The sequence below is a fragment of the Lynx rufus genome, unplaced genomic scaffold, assembly GCF_022079265.1.
Source record: "Lynx rufus isolate CCGP_SWC_20201006 ecotype Redwood Valley unplaced genomic scaffold, mLynRuf1.p SCAF_5, whole genome shotgun sequence".
In the NCBI taxonomy this organism is placed as follows: domain Eukaryota; kingdom Metazoa; phylum Chordata; class Mammalia; order Carnivora; family Felidae; genus Lynx; species Lynx rufus.
Genome location: NW_025814867.1, coordinates 34,287,503 through 34,310,713, shown reverse-complemented (window position 1 = coordinate 34,310,713; position 23,211 = coordinate 34,287,503). Strand labels below are relative to the sequence as shown.

General features: G+C 36.3%; 1 protein-coding gene across 3 annotated transcripts in view; it reads left to right on the top strand.

The window, feature by feature from the left end:
• Positions 1–23,211, top strand: part of PIK3CB (phosphatidylinositol-4,5-bisphosphate 3-kinase catalytic subunit beta) — a 182,221-nt gene that overhangs the window by 89,078 nt on the left and 69,932 nt on the right. For all 3 annotated transcript variants that reach the window (XM_047098635.1, XM_047098638.1, XM_047098637.1), the window contains exons 5-8: positions 149–372; positions 10,634–10,813; positions 13,871–14,041; positions 15,415–15,492. In XM_047098635.1, coding sequence (XP_046954591.1) covers positions 149–372; positions 10,634–10,813; positions 13,871–14,041; positions 15,415–15,492 — 653 coding nt within the window. The remainder of the gene's footprint in view (positions 1–148; positions 373–10,633; positions 10,814–13,870; positions 14,042–15,414; positions 15,493–23,211) is intronic.

Below are 23,211 nucleotides of genomic sequence, written 5' to 3'. Positions count from 1 at the left end.
TATTCTTTTGATCCTTGTGTAATATTTTCCTACCCAGTTTTGTTTTCTTGATAAAAATTGAACGTCCAGTATATTTGGTTGGATATATTTTGTATTTCTTGTATTATTATTAGCTACTCAAAATGACACTGTAAAAAAATTTGTTTAGGTCTACATGAATTTGATGCACTGAAGGATCCTGAAGTGAATGAATTCCGAATAAAAATGCGCAAATTCAGTGAAGAAAAGATTCAGTCACTTGTGGGATTGTCTTGGATGGATTGGCTAAAACAGACGTATCCACCAGAACATGAACCATCCATCCTTGAAAACTTAGAAGATAAACTTTATGGAGGAAAGCTCATTGTGGCTGTTCATTTTGAAAATTGTCAGGTAGTGTTGTATTATTTTAAGAAATATTTTGTAATAAATCTGTGATTTTACCTGAATGCAGCACCAATCTTAGAAGAGGTTCTTGCTCACTTGGTAAATGCTGTTACAAAGAGCATTTTTAGATTTAAGATGGAAATTTTAGTATTAGGTGTGATACATGCTTTGCATGTGTATGATTTTTGATGCAATGTTATATTAGTCTAGATAGGGTTTGGAAAATTGCAGTTTTTGAATGGTTTTTATACTTAAAAGGGATGTAAAAAAAACTCAAGGAATTTTTAAGAGATGTTAAAGAAAGAGAAAAAGAATGAAAAGAATATTGACAAAGACTCATAGGTTGTCAGCAAAACCTGGGTCTTTACAGAAAAAGATTGCCAACCCCAGTCTAGACAGTGTTTTTTAGTTACTGGGTTTTCTCATGTGATTTTGCTCTTGTCTATAAAATGAAAGCTTTGATCAAATGATCTCTTTTTTCCATATTCTTATATTTGCATTCTTTAAATATGTAATTAAGTGCTGATATGGAATTGGGCATTATAATGGAGTGTGTATATACAGTTAATCCGTATCTGAATAGTCACAGTTATTTTAGAAGCCAGATTATGGTACTACCTTTGTATATAGTATGGTCATTTTATCATCTAGGATCTGGCTTCGAATTAGGGTAGGAGTTCAAGAATATTTTGTGCTGTTCTTTCTTCAATTACTCTGATAACAACAATGATATAAACCCATTTTAGTAAACATTCTATATTAAGCACTTCACCATGCTAAGAGCAATGGAAGGTATTTTTGTTATAGTCTCCACTTTTAAATATTAATTTTTTATTTTTTTAGAGAGAGTGTGAGTGGGAGAGAGGGACAGAGGGAGGAGAGAGAGAGAGAGAGAGAGAGAGAGAAAGAAAGAGAGAAGCTTAAGCAGTCTTCACACTCAGCGTGGTGCCTAATGCAAGTCTCGATCCCACGACCCCAGATCATGACCTGAGCCAAAATCAAGATTCAGACACTCAACTGAATGAGCCACCCAGGCACCCCTTTATTCTCCACTTTCAAAAACAACTCTATAAAGTGTTATCATCCTCGTTTTATAGGGAAGAAACTGAAAGGGAGAGAAGTTTTTTGTATGTGTGCCAAGGCCTTATAGCTGGTCTGTGGTATAGTCAGGATTTTCTCCAGATGTTTCTGGTTGTATTCAGTTCTGCCTCCTTCCCAACAATATGTATCTAAATATTTGTAGGAACAAATGCAAAAGCAGGAGCCTGCCTTCTGGCCTTTTACAAAGGAAGTTTATATAGGTTAAAAAAAAACCACAACAACAACAAAAACATTTGATGCTGTATCCTGAGATATGTTCAGACAGAAGTTCAATTAAACCAAGATTTGGATATTATAAAATCTCAAGATCAAATTTAAAATACTGTTTAGGGAATTCTGCCCTCTTGAAAGAGCTGGAATGGGGAATTTTATTTACTGCTGTTAGGTGACTAGAAGTCAACTTGAAAACACTGGCTCAGGGCAATTTGCCCATCTAGGTCAGTCTGCATTTCATTACTTATGGGTCAGATCTCTACTGGCTGTACATATCTTAATGTAATCATCATTGTAAAAAAGTATGTGTGAAAATAAATGTTTTGAAATTAAAAGAGAAATGGAGATACTGTAAAATCTTAGTGGATTCCAAGCATAGAATACTTTTTCAATTTTATATACATATATATATATATATATATATATGGAGAGGTTTTTTGTTTAAGTTTTTAATAATTCATTGCTCATCAGGACAAGTGCACTCTTTAATCCCCATCACCTGTTTCACCCATCCCCCCACCTACCTCCTTTCTGGTAACCATCAGTTTGTTTTCTACAGTTAAGAGACCCTTTCTTGGTTTCTCTCTCTTTCTCTCTTTTTATGCCTCCTTGCTTGTTTGTTTTGTTTCTTAAATTCCACATGAGTGAAACCATGTGGTGTTTGTATTTCTCTTACTGACTTACTTTGCTTATCATTATACTCCCTAGCTCCAACTGTGTTGTTGCAAATGGCAAGATTTCATTCTTTTTTTTATGGCTAAATAATATTCTCTTGTGCATATCCCATCTTCTTTATCCATTCACCTATCAGTAGACACTTGGGCTATTTCCATAATTTGACTATTGTAAACAATGCTGTTATAAACATGGGGGTGCATATATCTCTTTGAATTAGTGTTTTTCAATTTTTTTGGTGAATACCCAGTAGTGTGATTACTGTGTGTAGAGTAGTTTTACTTTTAACTTTTTTTGTTTTTTTTTTTAATTTTTTTTTTCAACGTTTATTTATTTTTGGGACAGAGAGAGACAGAGCATGAACGGGCGAGGGGCAGAGAGAGAGGGAGACACAGAATCGGAAACAGGCTCCAGGCTCTGAGCCATTAGCCCAGAGCCTGACGCGGGGCTCGAACTCCCGGACCGCGAGATCGTGACCTGGCTGAAGTCGGACGCTTAACCGACTGCGCCACCCAGGCGCCCGAACTTTTTTTTTTTTTTTAATTAAAAAATTGAAAGCATTTTTTTCTATCTTTAAATTTTTGAGGAACCCTCATACTGTTTTCCACAGCTGCTGGACTGGTATAATTTCTCACCAACAGTGCAAGAGAGTTCCTTTTCTCCACATCCTTGCCAAAGATTGTTGTTTCTTGTGTTTTTGATTTTAGCCATTTGACAGGTGTGAGGTGGTATCTCATTGTGGTTTTGATTTGAATTTCCCTGATGATGAGTGATATTAAGCATTGTTTTGTGTGTCTGTTGGCCACCTGTATGTCTTCTTTAGAAAAATGTCTATTCATGTCTTCTGCCAATTTTTTCATTGGATTATTGGTTTTTTAGGTGTTAACTTGTAGAAATTCTTTTTTTTTTTTTATAATTATTTTGAGAGAGGGAGAGAGCATGAGCAGGGAAGGGGCAGAGAGAGAGAGAGGGAGAGAGAGAGAGAGAGAGAATATGAATCTCAAGCAGGCTCCGTTCTTTCAGCCTATAGCCCAATGTGGGGCTCCATCTCATGAACTGTGAGATGATGACCTTAGCCGAAAGTAAGAGTCAAGATGCTCAACTGACTGACTCACCCAATTTGTATAAATTCTTTATATATTTTGGATACTAACCCTTTATTGGATATGTCATTTGGAATATCTTCTCCCATTCTTTATGTTGCCTTTTAGTTTCATTGATTGCCTCCTACACTGTGCAGAAGTTTTTTATTTTGGTATAATCCCAATAGTTTAGTTTTGCTTTTGTTTCCTTTGTCTCAGGGGACCAAAAAGTTGCTATAGCTGATGTCTGAGTAATTACTGCCTGTGCTCTCTTCTAGGATTTTTATGGTTTCCTTTCTGACATTTAGGTCTTTAATACATTTAGAATGTATTTTTGTGTATGGTATAAGAAAGTGGTCCAGTGTCATTCTTTTGAAAGAAGCTGTCCAGTTTTCCCAACATCATTTGTTAAAGAGACTGTCATTTTCTCTTTGTGTATTATTTTCTGCTTTGTTGAAGATTAATTGACTATGTAATTGTGGGTTTATTTCTGTTTTTTTTCTTTTTTATTTTGTTCTGTTGATCTGTGTGTCTGTTTTTGTGCCAGTACCATCCTGTTTTGTTTTTTTTTTTAATTTTTTTTAACATTTATTTATTTTTGAGACAGAGAGAGACAGAGCATGAATGGGGGAGGGTCAGAGAGAGGAAGACACAGAATCTGAAACAGGCTCCAGGCTCTGAGCTGTCAGCACAGAGCCCAACGCGGGGCTCGAACTCACAGACTGCGAGATCATGACCTGAGCCGAAGTCGGCCACTTAACCGACTGAGCCACCCAGGTGCCCCAGTACCATCCTGTTTTAATTACTACAACTTAGTAATATATCTTGCAGTCCAGATTTGAGATGCCTTCAGCTTTGCTCTTCTTTGTCACATTTGCTTTGGCTATTTGGAGTGTTTTGTGGTTCCATACTAATTTTATGATTGTCTGTTCTAATTGTGTGAAAAATGCCATTGGTATTTTGATAGGGATTGCATTAAATCTGTAGATTGCTTTGGATAGTAGAGACATGTTAACAGTATTTGTTCTTCCGGTCCATGATCATGGAATGTCTTTTCATTTCAATGTATCATCCTCAATTTCTTTCATCAGTGTCTTATAGTTTTCAGAGTATAGGTCTTTCACCTCTTTGGTTAGGTTTATTTCTACATATCCTATTATTTTTGGTGGAATTTTACTTTTTTTTTTTTTTTTAGTGTTTATTTGTTCTTGAGAGAGAGAGAGAGAGAGAGAGAACATGAGCAGGGGAGGGGCAGAGTGAGAGAGGGATGCAGAATCTGAAGGAGGCTCCAGGCTCTGAGCTGTCAGCACAGAGCCTGATGCGGGGCTCGAACCCACAAGCTGTGAGATCATGACCTGAGCTGAAGTCAGATGTTTAACTGACCGAGCCACCCAGGCACCCCTTTTTGGTGCAATTTTAAATGGGATTGTTGTCTTAATTTCTTTTCTGCTGCTTTATTATTAGTGTATAGAAATGTGTATAGAAACAGATTTCTGCATATTGATTTTGTATCCTTTAACATTACTGAGTTCATTTATCAGTTCTAGTAGTTTTTTGGTGGAGTCTGTAGGGTTTCTATATATAGTATGTCATCTGCGAATAGTGAAAATATTACTTATTCTTTACCACTTTGGATGCCTTTTATTTCTTTTTTCTTGTCTGATTGCTGTGGTTAGGACTTGTAGTACTACAGTGAATAAACGTGATGAGAGTGGACATCCTTTTCATGTTCCTGGTCTTAAGGGAAAAGCTCTCAGTTTTTCACCTTTAAGTATGATCTTAACTGTGGGTTTTCCGTATATGACCTTTATTGTGTTGAAGTATGTTCTATCTACTCCTAATTTGTTGAGGGTTTTAATAATGAATGGAGGTTGTACTTTGTCAAATGTTCTTTAAGCATCTGTTGATCATGTGGTTCTTATCCTTTCTCTTATTGAATTGTTGTATCATATTGATCAATTTGTGAATATGGAACCGCCCTTGCATCCCTGGAATAAATTCCACTTGGTTATGTGAATCATTAAAAAAACCTTTTTTTATATTTATTTATTTCAAGAGAGAGAGAGCTAGTGAACGAGCACTAGCAGGGTAGGGGCAGAGAGGAGAGACAGAATCCCAAGCAGGCTCTGCACCATTACTGCATAGCTCAGTGTGGGGCTTGCGCTCACAAACAGTGAGATCATGACCTTAGCCAAGATCAAGAGTCAGATGCTTAATCGACTATACCATGGGGTACCCCATCGTCATTACTCCTAATGACCAACATTAGGAAGCAGCATGTGGGAATATTAAACTAAGCATGAGATGAAATGTAACAAAGCATACATATAGGTTAAAAAATGATTTTCATAGGATTGTTAGGGAGAACTACAGACAGCAGTTTCTTTGAAAAACGTGAAATTTTAGATCACCACATAGTCACTATCAGCCAGCATAGAACAGGGCTCTTAATAAGCAAGATAAATATAATCATGGAATTATCATGTTTCAGATTTAAAGAACATTAGTCCCAACAGCCAAACCACAAAGGCATTATTTTTAATTCCAGGAGTCATAATTTATTAAAGATATCAATAAACCTGAGCATCGTTTTCAAACCCATGTTGTTTTCTTTTTTAACCTCACTCAGTATAAGTTAAATGAAATTATTCTCTCAATTAAGGGATGGGGGCAGATGACATTTGAAATTGTCTCCTGTGTGTTAGGGAACAGGGCAGGTTGTACAGAGGGTAGAAGGAGGTGGTGACTATACTTTCTGGGAATTTTTGAGAATATATCAGAAGCATGGGCAGAAATGTGAGAACAGTGAAGCATATACGGTAAAACTATGAAGAAGTATTTCTTCACCCATCTAGACATTATCTGAATTAGCCCAGTTGTCATGATATATATGTCATCACTAATTAATTGTATCCCTTCCTGCGAAGCAGAAATATCTATCCCACTCATACGCCCAGTGTCTTTGTTGCAGTCTCTCATATATAGTTGTTTGTAATCATTGAGCAATACAATGCAAGCCAGTTCCTCAGGAAAATTACAAGTCTTTTAAAGGTGCAATATTTTGTGAAGTATTTCAAAGAGATGTTGGAAAACTGCTTGAAATACAAGAAAAACCAGTTGACTTCTGACCAGTCAGTCTAATTAACATTTATGTGAAAAATATTAACAAGGGTGGTGAGACACTGGTAGTAATTTAGAAGACATGAATTTTATTATCAAGAGATTAAGATTGGTTTTTGAAGGAAAGTTTTGAGCTGTTGGTACTATATATAATTCCATTATATAAATGTAAGTTGAGCTTTAAATAATGCGAGGGTTACTGGTGCTAATCCCTTTGCATTCAAAAAACCAGGTATGGGGGTGCATGAATGGCTCCATTGGTAAATGTCCAACTTTTGATTTCAGCTCAGGCTGTGGCCTCATGATTTGTGAGATCAAACCCTGCATTGAGGCTCTGTGCTGACAGTGTGGAGCCTGCTTGGGATTCTCTCTCTTCCTCTCTCTTTGTCCATACCTTGGCTTGTGTGTACGTGCTTTCTCCCCTGCCCTCTCAAAAAAAAAAGAAAATCCATGTATAACTTTTGACCCACATAAAACTTAGCTACTAATAGATTCCTGTTGACTGAAAGTCATATTTGGTTTACACATATCTAATATATGTATTATATACTATATTTTTACAATAAAGTAAGCTAGAGAGAAGAAAATGTTATTAAGACATAAGGAAGAAAAAACACATTTACAGTATTGTACTGGATTTATATTAAAAAAACATAATTAGGTGGACCCACACAATTCAAACCCATGTTATTCAAGTGTCAACTGTATATCCATTGTCTCAGTTGTATCTTTCATAACTGATTATGAAACATTCATATTTCTGTTATTTGTTTTTTGTCTATTTTTTGAAGTTTATTTATTTTGAGAGAGAGAGAGAGAGAGAGAGAAGAAAGGGCAGAGAGAGAGTGAGAGAGAGAATCCCAAGCAGGCTCTGAGCACTGTCAGCACAGAGCCCAATGTGGGGCTTGAACTTACAAATCATGAGATCATGACCTGAGCCAAAATCGTGAGTTGGTCACTTAACTGACTGAACCACCCAGGCACCCCTGTTTGTTTGTTTGTTTGTTTGTTTTAATCTATTTTTAAATTATGTAGTGTATGTCTTACTGATTTGTACAAGTTCTTGGTATTTGGGGGGGGTAGTGAATTTTTGTCATTCATAGGTGTTGGGTGTGTATTTTCTCGAAGTGTGGCTTATCTTTGTTATTCTTTTTGTTTTGTTAGTTTTGTTTTGCTTGGTTTTTATCCTCAAGTTCCAGTCAGTGTTCATGTTTCCTCAATTGTCATGTCTCTCTCTCACACACACACACACACACACACACACACACACACACACACACAGCATATCAACTTCATTATTGCTGTTATATGAAATAATGTTGATTTACGTATTTCTATTGGATGTATGCCTAGAAACAGAACTGGTAAGTCATAGGTGTATGTGTGTAATCAGTTTTTAATAGATACTGCAAAATAATTTTTCATATTTATATTCCTACCAGTAATATTTTGAGAGTTTAGTGTCTCCACATCTTTGCTAATACTTGATATTGTCACATTTAAAAACTCTTTTAAAATTTGTCATGTTCTTTTTCATTGAGTTTCAAATTTCACTTAATTATGTTTTATTTCTTGGAGTTCTGTTTGATTCTTCTTCAGATATATTTGCTCTTTATTCATTTTCAAACCGTCTTTAATTCTTGAAACATACCAACCATATTTATTTTATTTTCTGAGTATTACTTCCAGTATCTGCAGTTTTTCAAGCCCAGTTCTCATTTCTGGTCTTTTCTGTAGCTTCTTGCTATCTGATAATGAGAGTGTTCTCCAGTTTTGTGTTTCTCAGTGTATGAAATAGAGGGTAAATGGGAATCATAGAATAATTTTATGATGTATTAAGCTGCTTAGGCATTATCTAGATGTGTGCTATATAATACAGTAATCAGTAGCCACATATGTATATTTAATTTTAAATTTAAGTTAATCAAGTAAAATTAAAATTCATTTCTTTTCATAGCCATATATCAAGTTCTCAAGAGCCACTGTGGCTAGTGACTTTTATTGGATAGCACAGAATAGAATATATCTATTATTAGAGTTTTTTTGGGTAGCACTGCTTTAGACAGTTCTGACCATTTGTAGTATGTTAAAAAAGAGTATCATATCTCTTTGTGACTCTCTTTTTAAAGTTTTTAAAAAAGTTTTATTTTTGAGAGAGAGAGGATGGGTGAGGGGCAGAAAGAGAGAGAGAGAGAGAGAGAGAGAGAGAGAGAGAGAGAGACCCAGAATCCAAAGCAGGCTCCAGGCTCTGAGCTGTCAGCACAGAGCCTGATGTGACTCTTTTTTTTAAAGATAGATTGCTTTTAAGCTAGATGAAGGTTAGTTTTAAGGTAGATAGTGCAAGGGGATTAAATAAGAAGTTATATTTCTCTTTAGGATAAACATGAAGCTTTGCTGAAGTAGAAGAGTATTACTGGAAATGGAGAGGTGAACAGTTGGCAACCCATTAGAATGTAAGATCATTGGTATCTTAGTGGGAAGTCAGGTGAGGGAGGAAAGTGGAATCATGAGTCCTCATATGACTCTGAGGATCCTAGCTCATGTGCTTTGATGCCTATAGTAACAACTCATATAGAGAATTCAGGAGAAAAGGGGTAAAAATGCTAGAGAAAATAGATTGGAGTACCCAGTAAGTTCATATTTAAAAAGTTGGAATTTTAGGTACCTTGTGGAAAAAGGAGATGACTTAACTTGTTAGAAATACTGTAGAATCCATCTCCGGTCAGTACTGGGAATTCTCTAACAATCACATTTGTCCGGAGTAGCAGTTAGCTGCCTTTGGAGATGGTGAATTTTCTTATACCCTTTGGTATGTGATCATGTGGTGTGAAATTATTTTGCTAGCTTTTGAGAAGTTCCAGGTGTTATTAGATCATCTTTACTGTCTGTACCTTTGGGATTTATGATAAGCAGTTTTGATAATATCCAGTCCCTACTGTATCTTCATTTTTCATTAATTAAAATTTCTTTTGTTTCTTTTTGTATGTTATAAAATTGGACAGAATTGTTCATTTAAGTTTAATTATTGTAAAGTGTACATCTCTTGTTACCAGTGACAACATAAAATTCTCAGTTTAACTAAATTTGAACAACTGCAGGTTTTTGGTGTAAAATTTTTAAAGAAAGATATTTGGGAAATGCGTTTGATAAACTTTCTAATGATAAACTTTAGTTAAATATTAGTGTGACCTGTGGGATCTGTGGTACTTTGTGTAGTGTAAGACGACTTGCAGACCATCAAATCTTAACAAATTTGACGGGACACGTTTTAAAAATTATTTATTTTTTAATTTTTTTTTTTTTAATTTTTAAGTAATCTCTGCATCCAACATAAGGCTTGAACTTAGAACCCCAAAATCAAGAGTCGCATGCTGTGCTGACTGAACCAGCCAGGTGCCCCTGTGGACACATTATATTTAGAAAACAGGAGGGGCGCCTGGTTGGCCCAGTTGGTTAAGCATCTGACTTCGGCTCAGGTCATGATCTTGCAGTTTGGAAGTTTGCTCCTACTTTGGGCTCTGTGCTGACTGCTCAGAGTCTGGAGCCTGCTTCAGATTCTGTGTCTCCCCCTCTGCCCCTCCCCTGCTCATATTCTCTCTCGCTCTCTCTCTCTCTCTCTCTCTCTCAAAAATAAATAAACATTTAAAAAATCCTTATAGAAAACATGAGGGGTGCCTTGATGTCTCAGTTGGTTAAGGCCAACTTTGGCTCAGGTCATGGTCTCGTGGTTCGTGGGTTCAAACCCTGCGTTGGGCTCTGTGCTGAGTGCTCAGAGCCCGGAGCCTGCTTCGGATTCTGTGTGTGTCTCTGCCTCTCTCCCGCTCGCACTGTCTCTCTGTCTCTCACTGTCTCTGTCTCTCTCTCAAAAATAAACAAACATTAAAAAAATTTAAAAGAAAATAGGAAGATGTACTGGAATGTTAAATGTGAAGGATATACTTATGTAACGTATTATATATATACATACGTGGATATTATGTATGGCTATATCCAATGCAGTAATAAGTACAAATGTGAAGAGTGATTTTTTTCAGCACAAGTATAAAATTGTTCCTTTTTTCTACTCCCCTTTTTAGGATGTGTTTAGCTTTCAAATATCTCCTAATATGAATCCTATCAAAATAAATGAACTGGCAATCCAAAAACGTTTGACTATTCATGGGAAAGAAGATGAAGTTAGCCCGTATGACTATGTGTTACAAGTCAGTGGGCGAGTAGAATATGTGTTTGGTGATCACCCACTAATTCAGTTCCAGGTATGTGTATTCACCGTCAGTTTACCAGAGATGTGTGTGTGTGTGTGTGTGTGTGTGTGTGTGTGTGCATTTAATAATTTAAATTTCTGATAAAAATGTGTTGTCACATTTAGAGTATTTAGAACCTATAGAAAATTATACAGAATTAAATAATAGATATTCATAATCCTACCTACCTCTGAGATAACCATTGTTAACATTTTGGCATGTTTTTGTCATTTTACTTAAGGTTATATATATTTTTGGTATAATGATTGTATGTTTAATGTTTGTTTCTAAATGTTTGCTTTCTACTTTTTTGGTTGTTTCAGTGTTATATCATAGTTTCCTGTAGCATTATGAATTCTTAATAAAATTTGCTATAGCTGCCTACTTTTTTATCATGTAAACATAATGATTTATTATTTTTTTAAGAGAAAGGCTTAAAACATTTTTTTAATGTTTATTTTTGAGAGAGAGAGAGAGAGAGAGACAAAGTGTGAGTGGGGGAGGGGCAGAGAGAGAGGGAGACAGAGAATCTGAAGCAGGCTCTCAGCTCTGAGCTGTCAGCAGAGAGCCTGATGTGGGGCTCGAACTCACGAACTTTGAGATCATGACTTGAGCTAAAGTCAGAAGCTTAGCTGACTGAGCCACCCAGAAACCCCAACATGATGATTTAGATAGAAAATATTCTGCGGGAAGTAAAAAACAAGATATTTTGATTAAATGGTCACTAAATAAATTGTATAAAAACTTATAAATTTTCATTGTGAATAGAAAACTTTTCAGTTTCTTTTATAGGTTATATATATATTTATATATATAATTATTATATGTTTAATATGTAAGATTGCCCTCCCCTCCCTTATTTGTTTCTTCCACATATGGTAGGAATTTTGTAAGGGTTAGGTCTGGACATCCTCAAAAGACTTCCTCTGTGTTTGACATTCCTATTTCCATGCAATCATGAATTGACTTATAGTGCCTCAGATTGTTTGTCGAATAAAATGAAGTTTAAATAAGATAAAAGCAGTGCAGTACTCCTCCCCCACCACTGTCCTTTTAAAGGATAGAATCATGGCTTTGACTTCAAGGAACTTGATATTTTTGTTGCAATTGAATTTGGAGACTAAAAAATGGTCATTACATAAAGAATAATGCTAAATGCCAAGTTAGGGGTAAATAGTAACAGGATTTTATAAAGATACGTGTTTATTCTTATTTGTGATTTTTATTGTTTTGTTTTAAGCAAGAGGGATAGAGACATGCTAAACATTAAGTGATGTCTGTTTGAGAATAAGGAGCTTTGATATATTAGCGGCTAATAGAGGATTTTACACGTTTCTTTTCACATTTTTAGCATGGCCCTGAATTCTTGTGGTTTAGTAGGTAGAAGGTCTAGAAGCAGTTATAACTTCTCTGCTTTGAGAGCTATGGCATTCTAACAGTCAACACTTGAACTCTAGCCCATGAGACGAAGAAGGAAGATGAAAAGTATTTGGTGGTAGCATAGGAGTGTTGACTTCTTTATGTTTTGCCATCCTTTAAGTAGCCTTCTGCTTCTTTAACACTTTTTTTTTAAACTTTAATTAGTGGAGGGTATATTGTTCTATTCAAACTAGGATTTGTTATAAAGAGAAACAAAGGCTTGTATACGTTTTTGTACAGGGTCATAGTGAAAGAGAAAATATACCGTGTACTCAAAGGAATGTGAAGGAGTGCAATGATACATATTTCATAGTGAAAAATTTTTTATTGAATATATTTAGCATAATATCATCTAACTGCCAATTACAGACAATTCTGGAATTTTTTTAATTTCAAAAAATTGTATTTCTTGGTTCTGAATTGAATACAATATGTTGAATCATACTTTGTCTGTATATGAAATTTATTCTTCTGAGAAATACATTAGGTTTCTTTCTTCTCAGCTTGTTAGGAATCTTGGTAATGTGAATAACCACTCCTTTTCTTTCTTTTTTTTTTTTTTCTTTTATTAAAACAAAAATTTTTTTAAATGTTTATTTATTTTTGAGAGAGACAAAGCGTGAGCCGGGGAGGGGCAGAGAGAAGGGAAACACAGAAATCCAAAGCAGGCTCCAGGCTCCCAGCTGTCAGCACAGAGCCTGGTGCAGAACTTGAACCCACGAACTGTGAGATCATGACTTGAGCCGAAGTCGGACGCTTAACTGACTGAGCCACCTAGGCGCCCCTCCTTTTCTTATATGCCTTTGGAGAGTCATCCTGGTCTCATTGAAATAAAACAAAGCATCAAGCTCAGATGACCAGTATGTTTTTAAAAGGAAGATAGTAATGGTTGTCTGGAGCCCTGTGCTGTAAAGGTACCAGGCTTCCCTCAGGGATCCATCGGAAAGTCTAAGTTGACTACCTCAGGATGTGAAGAAATGGCCACATGTGTACTACATGTTCACTTGTCCTGACTGATTGGTCAAAGCTTGCACTGTGATATCACAGTCTCTCCCAATCAAGTCCCACCCCTAGAAAGGTGAGCCTATAGGTCAAACTGTCCTGTATTAAGCACAAAGAAAAGGCAAAACATCTACACTGAGGTACATGTTTCTTCAGGGTTTAGCAAACAAACAAACAAACAAACAAACAAACAAACAAGATAGATTTAAAGATGCCAGGAATGTAACTCAGCTCTTCTGATTTTCCTTTCATGTATGAAAAAGAGGAAAATATCTTTTATAGGGTTGTTAGGAAAATTAGCTATAAATAATCTTATGTTCTTAGGTGTTCAGTTAATGGTAGCTATTTTATGTTGTGATTTTAATTTCTCATATTCTTGATGTTAAGATATATTTTTACAGTACATTTGATATAGTGGTGTTCATCTTAATTTTGTTCTTCTATCAATTTACGTTTTTGTTTGTTTTTGTTAAGTAAGTTCCACACTGGGTGATGGGTGGGTGTGGCAGGGCTTGAACTCACATCCCTGAAATCAAGGCCTGAGCAGAGATCAAGATTTGGACTGTTAACCGACTGAGCCACCCAGGTACCCCTTGATTTAAGTATTTGCTTGAAAATCCTTACCTTATTCTTTCCTTGCCACTGTAGTATATCCGGAACTGTGTAATGAATAGGACCTTGCCTCATTTTATGCTTGTGGAATGTTGCAAGATCAAGAAGATGTATGAACAGGAAATGATTGCCATAGAAGCTGCCATAAATAGAAATTCATCAAACCTTCCTCTTCCTTTACCACCAAAGAAAATGCGAATTATTTCTGTAAGTTTCATGTGTGAACTTTTGGTAACCCCAAAAGCATGTGATTTTGTTTTAGGTTATGTGCTTCAGCCTCACACATATTTTCTCTGTTGATTTTTCCTTCTGTGAAAACCAATGCAGATTTGTCAAAGATCAATTACCATTATTGGTAATTTTCTTTTTCTTTCTTTCTCTTTCTCTTCTTTCTTTCTTTCTTTCTTTCTTTCTTTCTTTCTTTCTTTCTTTGTAATTATCTTTCTAACTACTATCCTTTTTCCTCAGCGCAAGCTGCATATAAATATAAATATGTTATTTCTGGTTTTGGTGTTCTTTTGGTGCCACAGAAAAATGTCACCAAATTAAAAATTTCTTGAGATTACAGCTAAACATAGACTTCAGGGAGCAATTTGAGACTTTCTAGTAGAAAAGTTAGACGTGCAGAAATGGTTGGTTTACTGGTATAGTTCATTTCTATCAGCTTAGCTATGAGAGTGTTTTTGGTATAACTTGCCTTCTTCTTACTGAATACTTTTAGAATTTAAATATATCAAAAATACCATCTTTTCCAGAATGTAATATATTTATATAAAACAAATCTTAAATTTCTGTTTATCAATTGGAACAGTTAACATTTTTCAATAGTTATTCAGTTTTAACAGATTGTATATTTAATCTCTCTTGTTGAAGATTAAGATATTAACTGTATATTTAAATGGTCAATTTTTTTTAATTTTTTTTTTTTAACGTTTATTTATTTTTGAGAGAGAGAGAGCATGAAGAGGAGAGGCAGACACAGAATCTGAAGCAGGCTCCAGGCTCTGAGTTGTCAGCACAGAGCCCGACGCGGGGCTTGAACTCACAAATTGCGAGATCATGACCGGAGCCAGAGTCCGTCACCCAACTGACTGAGCCATCCGGGTGCCCCAAATGATCAATTCTTAAATTGTTTTTAATGTTGATTTTTGAGAGAGGGAGAGAGACTGAGAGTGGGGGAGGGGCAGAGAGAGAGGGATACAGAGGATCCAAAGTGGGCTCTGTCCTGACAACAGAGCCTGATGTGGGGCTAAGACCCACGAACTGTGAGCCGAAGTTAGACAGGCACCCCTAAATGGTCAATTCTTAATTCATCCAAAGCTTTAATATTATTTGTTTATGGTGCTTAATATAGTCACTTTCTTAACAGTATTGAAATGCTGCCACTGTTTTGCCTAAGAACAAAGTGCTTAGGCACTTTGGTTGTGGTGCTTATTTTAGTACATGTGACTTTCAGTTGTTAGTTCAGAGGTCTGTTTTTGTTATTTTGTCAATGGACATGAGAACAGATAAGATGATTTCATTGCTAGCATAGAATATTTATTTCCTTAATTAAAATACTCTATTTCATTCTTTTGCAGCATGTTTGGGAAAATAACAACCCTTTCCAAATTGTCTTGGTTAAGGGAAATAAACTTAACACAGAAGAAAGTGTAAAAGTGAGTACTTGTTAAGATTTGAGTGTTTTTTTAATCTGCTGCATTATTTGAATAACTTACTGATACACATAAGGAATGTCACATTGGAGATTAAATTTTAGGTATATCGGTCAATTGCGCAGGATAAAATATGGCGACTTAATGTAAGACAATTAAGAATTTTTGTCTTAAAGTATTCTTTGAATAGTTGGAGATGTACTGGATAAAGTGACATTTTCCCCTGGTGTATTATGTAAAAGAACTTGCTTTAGATCAGGAATTCACCAGGTACAGTTTAAGACAAAACTATAGGTCACAGGTTCCTATGCAAGCTTAACTCTGCTTTGTCAGCCTTGTTAGAGCTGCACCCAGCCTCCTTTTTCAGCCCCCTTTTTTTTTCTTTTAAACTTGCTGAACATAGAGAAAATGTAATACCATTTCCTGGAAGAAAATAGATGACTACATTGTGGACCACAAGTTGTTAACACATGGAGATTTATTGCATAACCCCATACAATTAAGTAAAGACTTAACAAGGCATTTTGTCTTAAAGTGTAAAGCATGCATTTTCCCCTATTTTGCTTGGCAGGAAATTAAGTGAATAGTTTGTGATCCAAGAAAGAGATTCACTTAGTTTGAGATGTTTGCTGGCATGAGGACATATTCAGGAGCATCTTGCCAAAGATTACCAGTGACTTGCTTTTATAAATGGACTTTAAAGATCCTTTAGTTAGCTGTCATTAAAATAGGGCTGTTTTTTGCTTTTACATTCTCAGCTAGGTTTTAATTTTTAATGAGTGTGTTTATGACCAGTTGGCCTTTGTTTTCTGTTTTAGTGGTAATTGTTTTTTCTTTTATTTAAACTTTCCTTATTAATTTGTGTCCAGTTGCAAAAGTAGAACATGATTGTTGCAATAGGTAAAAAAATTTAAATGCCAGTCATGAAAACAGTTATTGATCTTTTTTCCCCCAAATTGACTTGAGAAGCCTTCCTCCTATTAATTTTCTGAATAAGTTTATATAGAATTGGTATTATTTCTTCTTTAAATGTTTGGTAAGATTTACTCCAAGCCATCTGACCGTAGAGTTTTCTTTGTGGGAAGGTTTTTAATTAGGAATTTAATATCTTTAATGGATATATAGTCATATTTTTATTTCTTTTGTGTCAGTTTTGATAATTGTTTTCTGAAGTATTTGTTTTAAGTTGTTAAATTATTACGTTCATAATAGCCCCTTAAATTAGTTTTCTATTGCTGTTTAGCAAATTACCACAAACCTAGCAGCTTGAATACATATTTATTAGCTTGTATATCTGTCAGTCAGAAGTCTAGGTGTGGTGTGACTGGGTTTTCTGCTTATGGTTTTACAAGGTTGAAATTCAGGTGTTAGGTCGTATTTCTTCTGAAGACTCTGGAGAAGAATTTGCTTCCAGCGTGATTCAAGTTATTGGTCAAATTCAGTTCCTGGAAGTTGTAGAACTGAGGTCCTCATTGCCTTGCTGGGTCTTGGCAGGGGATTGACTGGGGATTGCTCTTAGTTACTAGAGGCATCTTTCAAGCCTGGCTCTGTGGCTCTATTTTTAACTCTATAGAAATGGAGAATTTGTCAAGCATCACATTCTTCCCACATTTTGAATCTCTTGCGGGGAAGAGCCTGGTCCCTTTTTGATGGCTCACCAATATCTCCCTTCTTCAAAGTTAGCTATGTCAAATAGTATAACCTAATCACAGGAGCGAATCCATTATATTCACAGACCCAGAGATCCTATGGGGCACATGATTCTCTACAGTTTGTAGTGAAAATCCTAGGTGTTCAGTGAAGATTCACTATTCTCCCTGGCTGGCACTTGAATATCTTTTGACCTTTTTTTTTTAATTTTATTTTTTATTTGTTAAAATTTACATCCAAATTAGTTAGCATATAGTGAAGCAATGATTTCAGGACTAGATTCCTTAATGCCCCTTACCCATTTAGCCCATCCCCTCTCCCACAATCCCTCCCATAACCCTCAGTTTGTTCTCCATATTTATGAGTCTCTTCTGTTTTGTTCCCCTCCATGTTTTTATATTATTTTTGTTTCCCTTCCCATATGTTCATCTGTTTTGTCTCTTAAAGTCCTCATGTGAGTGAAGTCTGTCTTTTGACCTTTTGAGTGTGCTTAGAATTCTGTAGCATAAAGCTTTCTGATCAGTCTTTTCCTAGCCTTGTGGTGTTTCACTTTTCACGTATGCATATTCATATTCAGTGCTGTCCCAAATCTAGAAGATGACACTAGTGCACACAGAGCTCAAGAAGCCCTCTGGTTATAGCTCTAGCAGGAAAGAGGTCTTCTAACTCTGAGAGAGAGTGAGGATCTCCCCACTTTTCCCCTCTATTATTTGTTTCTTGTTGTTTTCTCTGTTCTCATTTGCCCCAGTTTCTAAGAAGTTCTGTGGCATTAGTAGCAGTGGTGGCAGTGGTAGTGGCAGCAGCAACAGCAGTGGGGACAGGACTAAAATGCAGAGAGTTGAACCTTCCTCTATGTTTAGAAGAGTTGTAGTATCAGGAGAATGGGGCAGATCCTCACTGGCTTTTTTGTTTTCCTTTCTCCTTTTCTCTTGTGCTATTTGGCATAGTTCTAGGAAGTGTGGGTGAATAAAGCCTGAGCTTTCTGGCTGGGTGATTAAAAAAAGGGGAGCCCCAGGCAACCAAAAAGTACTTGGATGATTGGAGAGTGGGAGGAGCTTAGGAGAGCAACCCCTTTAAGCTATTTATGCTTACAGGTTTATTCCTAAACTGTACATATGTGGATCTGAGTCTTAACTGCCAACACACTTTAAGAAATGAACTGTAGCATAAACTACCACCCAGGTCTCAGTCTGGTCACTGTATGCTGCACACATAGGACAGATCCAATAGCTCTGTAAATAATTTGACTGAATTGGTATTAGAACCATAGCTTCAAGGGGCTTGTTGCACCATGGAGTCTTAACCTAATCATTGTCTGCTAAAATATATTAACATTTTCTGTAGGATATAAACAAAACCTGGAGTCCCGTAACATAGTGGTCAGAATGGTCTGGGATGCAATTTAAAATTAATTGGCATATGAAGAACTAGGATGATATCAAGTTGTATGCATGATGATAATCAACAGGTGTCAGTGCTGAGATGACATAGATGTTAAGTCACTTATAAAAATGCTGCAAGTAAGGGCAAACACAATTGAATGGAATGGAAAAGTGGAAAATCTCAGCCAAGAAATAGAAGATAAAATAGGTACCGTTTGGAAAATTTAGAACTGAAAAATACAGTAACTTATAAAGTCATTGAATGGCCTCAGTGGTAGAAATGTAATGAGAAGGGAAAGTCAGTGATTTGAAGATTAATAAAAATAATTTTCATTTTGAACAAAATAGAGAAAAATGATTGAGGGAGAAAAAACTCTTTACAGCCTCATATACCATGCAGCAATATCAGAAAGTCAAACAGTATCAGAAGGTTGAACATGAGAAGGTAATCTGAATTTCAGAAAGAAAAAGAATATAGTTCAGAAAAACTTTTTAAAGAAATTCTCACTGGGAGCTTTCCAAAGTTGGTAAAAGACATAACAGATTCAAGAAACTCAAATGAACCAGAAATTGGATAAACACAGAGAATTTTAAGTTTAGGTACATCTGATATCACACTTATTAGTCCAGTATCCTAACACTGCCCGGACTAGTTATATGGTTCTCAGCACTCTTATATTTAAACTATTAAAATATATGACCAGAGGCACCTGGGTGGCTCAGTTGGTTATGCGTCCTATTTCGGCTCAGGTCATGATCTCACAGTTCGTGGATTCAAGCCCTGCCTTGGGCTCTGTGCTGACAGCTCAGAGCCTGGAGCCTGCTGTGAATTCTGTGTTTCCCTCTCTCTCTGCCCTTACCCCATTCTCACTCTGTCTCTACCTCTCAAAAATAAGTAAACATTAAAAAAAATTTTTAAATAGGGACACGTGGGTGGCTCAGCTGGTTAAGCATCCAACTTAAACTCTGGTCATGATCTCACAGTTTGTGAGTTTGAGCCCCGTGTCGGGCTCTGTGCCGACAGCTCAGAGCCTAGAGCCTGCTTCTGATTCTGTGTCTCCCTCTTTCTCTGCCCTTCCCCCACTCACGCTCTCAAAAATGAATAAACATTAAAAAAAAACTTTTTTTAAAAACCATAAAATATATATAACCCGAAGAAAGAAACTACCTTAACGTTTTTCTCTTTTCATTTCAGTGCCAGGAACACTAAATAAATACTTGTGCTATGAATTTATACATTTTAATGTAACGATCTCTAACATCTTTATTTTCTTAGTTAAAGGTAGCATAACATTCCTTCCAAAAGCCAGAACAGATCTGCTTTACAAAGTGATGCACTCCATGAAATTATGGGAATTTCAGACTATTCATATCACTGACATTTTTTTGTGACTAGTATGTACAGGCAGAAAGTAGTAGATTTTGGCCATTATTACAGAACAAGAAGGAAATTAGGTGCAGTGTTGGGAAAAGTTTCATGTCTTGCCCAACACAGAAACATGTTTAATTGTTGAGTTCAGGAATGTAGTCTATCCTCCTTGCTGTAGCAGAGTGGGGAAGTTCTCTGCATGCTAAAGCCTACCTTCTGTTGCTCTCTGCATGTTTTGGGGCTTGTGCAAAAAGGGTTTCCTTGGAAGTTTCCTGAAGTTGGACAATAAAACATGACTGTATTAAGCATGATGGTGCTCCAAAATTCTTTACTTTTCAAACCTTGAAGATGATTCAGACCAAGCATCAGGAAATGGGACAATTTTGACAAATTTCCATTTGATACAAGTTCAGAGTATAGTTTTTCATGTCTGCTATCATGGGAGATTCTAAGTTCAGAAAACATGTGGGTTTTTTTTGTTTTGTTTAATTTTAAGTGTAGGTCATTTTTAGTACTCTTGTTTGTTGTTTTTAAATTTTTTCTTTTTTAACATTTATTCATTTTTGAGAGACAGGGAGAGAGAGAGCATGAACAGGGTAGGGGCACAGAGAGAGGGAGACTCTGAGCTGTCAGCACAGAGCCCGATACAGGGCTCGAACCCATGAACCGTGAGATCGTGACCTGAGCCACACAGGCGTCCCTCTTGTTCGTTTTTATTTTTTTAAAAAATTTTTTTTAACGTTTATTTATTTTTGAGACACAGAGAGACAGAGCATGAACAGGGGAGGGGCAGAGAGAGAGGGAGACACAGAATTCGAAACAGGCTCCAGGCTCTGAGCTGTCAGCACAGAGCCCGACGCGGGGCTCGAACTCACGGACCGCGAGATCGTGACCTGGCTGAAGTCGGACGCCTAACCGACTGCGCCACCCAGGCGCCCCCTCTTGTTCGTTTTTAACCAGGTATCAACTTGAATCATTTTAGTGAATTACTAGACTTCTCAAGTAGATATAATCTTAATGACTTGATCTTAAATCACACTTTGACTAATTATAATTAGATAATGAGTAATATTTCAACACTTTTTCAGAATATGCAGGGTCTCTTTTTTTATTGTTACCATGTCTTGGTTAGAGTCTTTATTATTATTTTTTTCTAGATCATACCCTTTGCTATTCTTGTTTATAGTTAGTACAGAACTTTTCAAGTTCATGATACTTGCGTTTTTTTACCTTTATATCCAGCTGATCCGTAGTTTTACTTCATTCCTTATATCTCAATTCTGTTAGAAGTTGGTTGATGGAATTATAACTAGCAGTTTTTGTTTTGGTTCTTTCAATAGTAGCTAACATTTATTGAGTAATTATGTAGTGGACTCCTGTATGTTTTTATTCTCAAAAATTGTCAAAACCAAGAGATGCTAACATTTTTCCAGTTCAGCAATTTATTGTAAGTAGCTTGTTTTTATCACAAAAACATTGAGAAACATTTATTTCTTTATAGTCTACTTGTTATTTTTTGAATAAACTGTTTCATATGTAAAAGGTAATAGAATTCATAAGACTTATAACTGTTCAGGGTCACCGAAAGTAAGAACTGAATGTCACTTTTATCCTGAAATTCCTACCTTACATCTTATCATACAAAAGATACAGAATGTGTTTTTTGTTTTTTTGTTCTTGTTTTTTTTTTTTAACGTTTATTTATTTTTGAGACAGAGAGAGACAGAGCATGAACAGGGGAGAGGCAGAGAGAGAGGGAGACACAGAATCCAAAGCAGGCTCCAGGCTCTGAGCGGTTGGCACAGAGCCCAACACGGGGCTCGAACTCACAGACTGTGAGATCATGACCTGAGCCGAAGTCGGACGCTTAACCGACTGAGCCACCCAGGCGCCCCCAGAATGTGTTTTTTATATGTTTTGTTTTACTTATGATTTATTGAATCTTCACAAATGTAAGAGCTAAGTGTACATGTACTTGATCTGTCTCCATTTCTCTTTCTCTCAGCATGCGCGCGCACACACACGCACGCACACAGACCCTATACAAAATTTTGACTTTTTAAAAAATAATTGAGAATATTTAATAGTCAAAAAAGTCAGGAGCAAGATTCACGGTAAGTATGTATTATAGTAAGATCCTCTGTAACTGCTTGATGTTGGATTACATATTTTGCTTTCTTGTAGTATACCTCATGGTCAAAGCAAAGAAACATGATCAGTTATAATATTCAGAATCTCTTAAGATAAACAAACTAGTCATTCATGTGTTTGTAGCTCATCCTGATACTGTTGTAAATTGAGAGATATTTGTGGCTCCTTATGAAGGAAATACAGTGGGAAGTAAAGTGGGCATCAACACTCATGCCAGCATGTTTACAGTAGGTAAAATAACGTTTCACGTATCTTTCTTCTATAGAATCTTTCACTGGGTAGATTTAAAATATAATATTAAGTACAATTGAGGAAAAGTTATTCTGTAAGAGACAAAAGTAATTCACTCTCAGTTTTATACTCAACCATGTGATGGTTTATGTTTAATTGAATGGTAATATTTGAACTTCTCAAAGAAATAAATGTACTGTGTGTCTTTCAGGAAATTCTGAATGCATATTTTTTCCCCAGATTGGGTTTTGGATAAGGTTTAGGCAGCAGATACTTTGTTGTGCCTATGTAAGGTCAGATATAGATATGAAATCCAAGCATAAATACTTTGATCATCAGGTGAGCCTATAGTGGAATTAAAGTAGTCTTAGGGACATGATGTTCATAAGCAGGGTTCATGTGTGAATAGATGAAAACCCCCACCCTACCCCCACCTACATCTTTACATGGAGATTTGTGGAGGATCTGGTGCAAATGAAATAACCTGCATTTTTCTGGAAGAAAAATACTCTTTAACCCCTTTACTTCATCCCAGCGTATTTGCCATCTTCAATCTTCCCCACCCACATGACTTCATAATTTAGTAACAGTGATCTGACTTCATAATTTATTAACAGTGATTTATCTATATTTGGTGAGTTTTGGATTCCTTTTTTTATTTTATTTATTTATTTATTTATTTTTTTTCAACGTTTATTTATTTTTGGGACAGAGAGAGACAGAGCATGAATGGGGGAGGGGCAGAGAGAGAGGGAGACACAGAATCGGAAACAGGCTCCAGGCTCCGAGCCATCAGCCCAGAGCCCGACGCGGGGCTCGAACTCACGGACCGTGAGATCGTGACCTGGCTGAAGTCGGACGCTTAACCGACTGCGCCACCCAGGCGCCCCTGGATTCCTTTTTTTATTAGCTACATAATTTGATCTTCCTCATTACTTG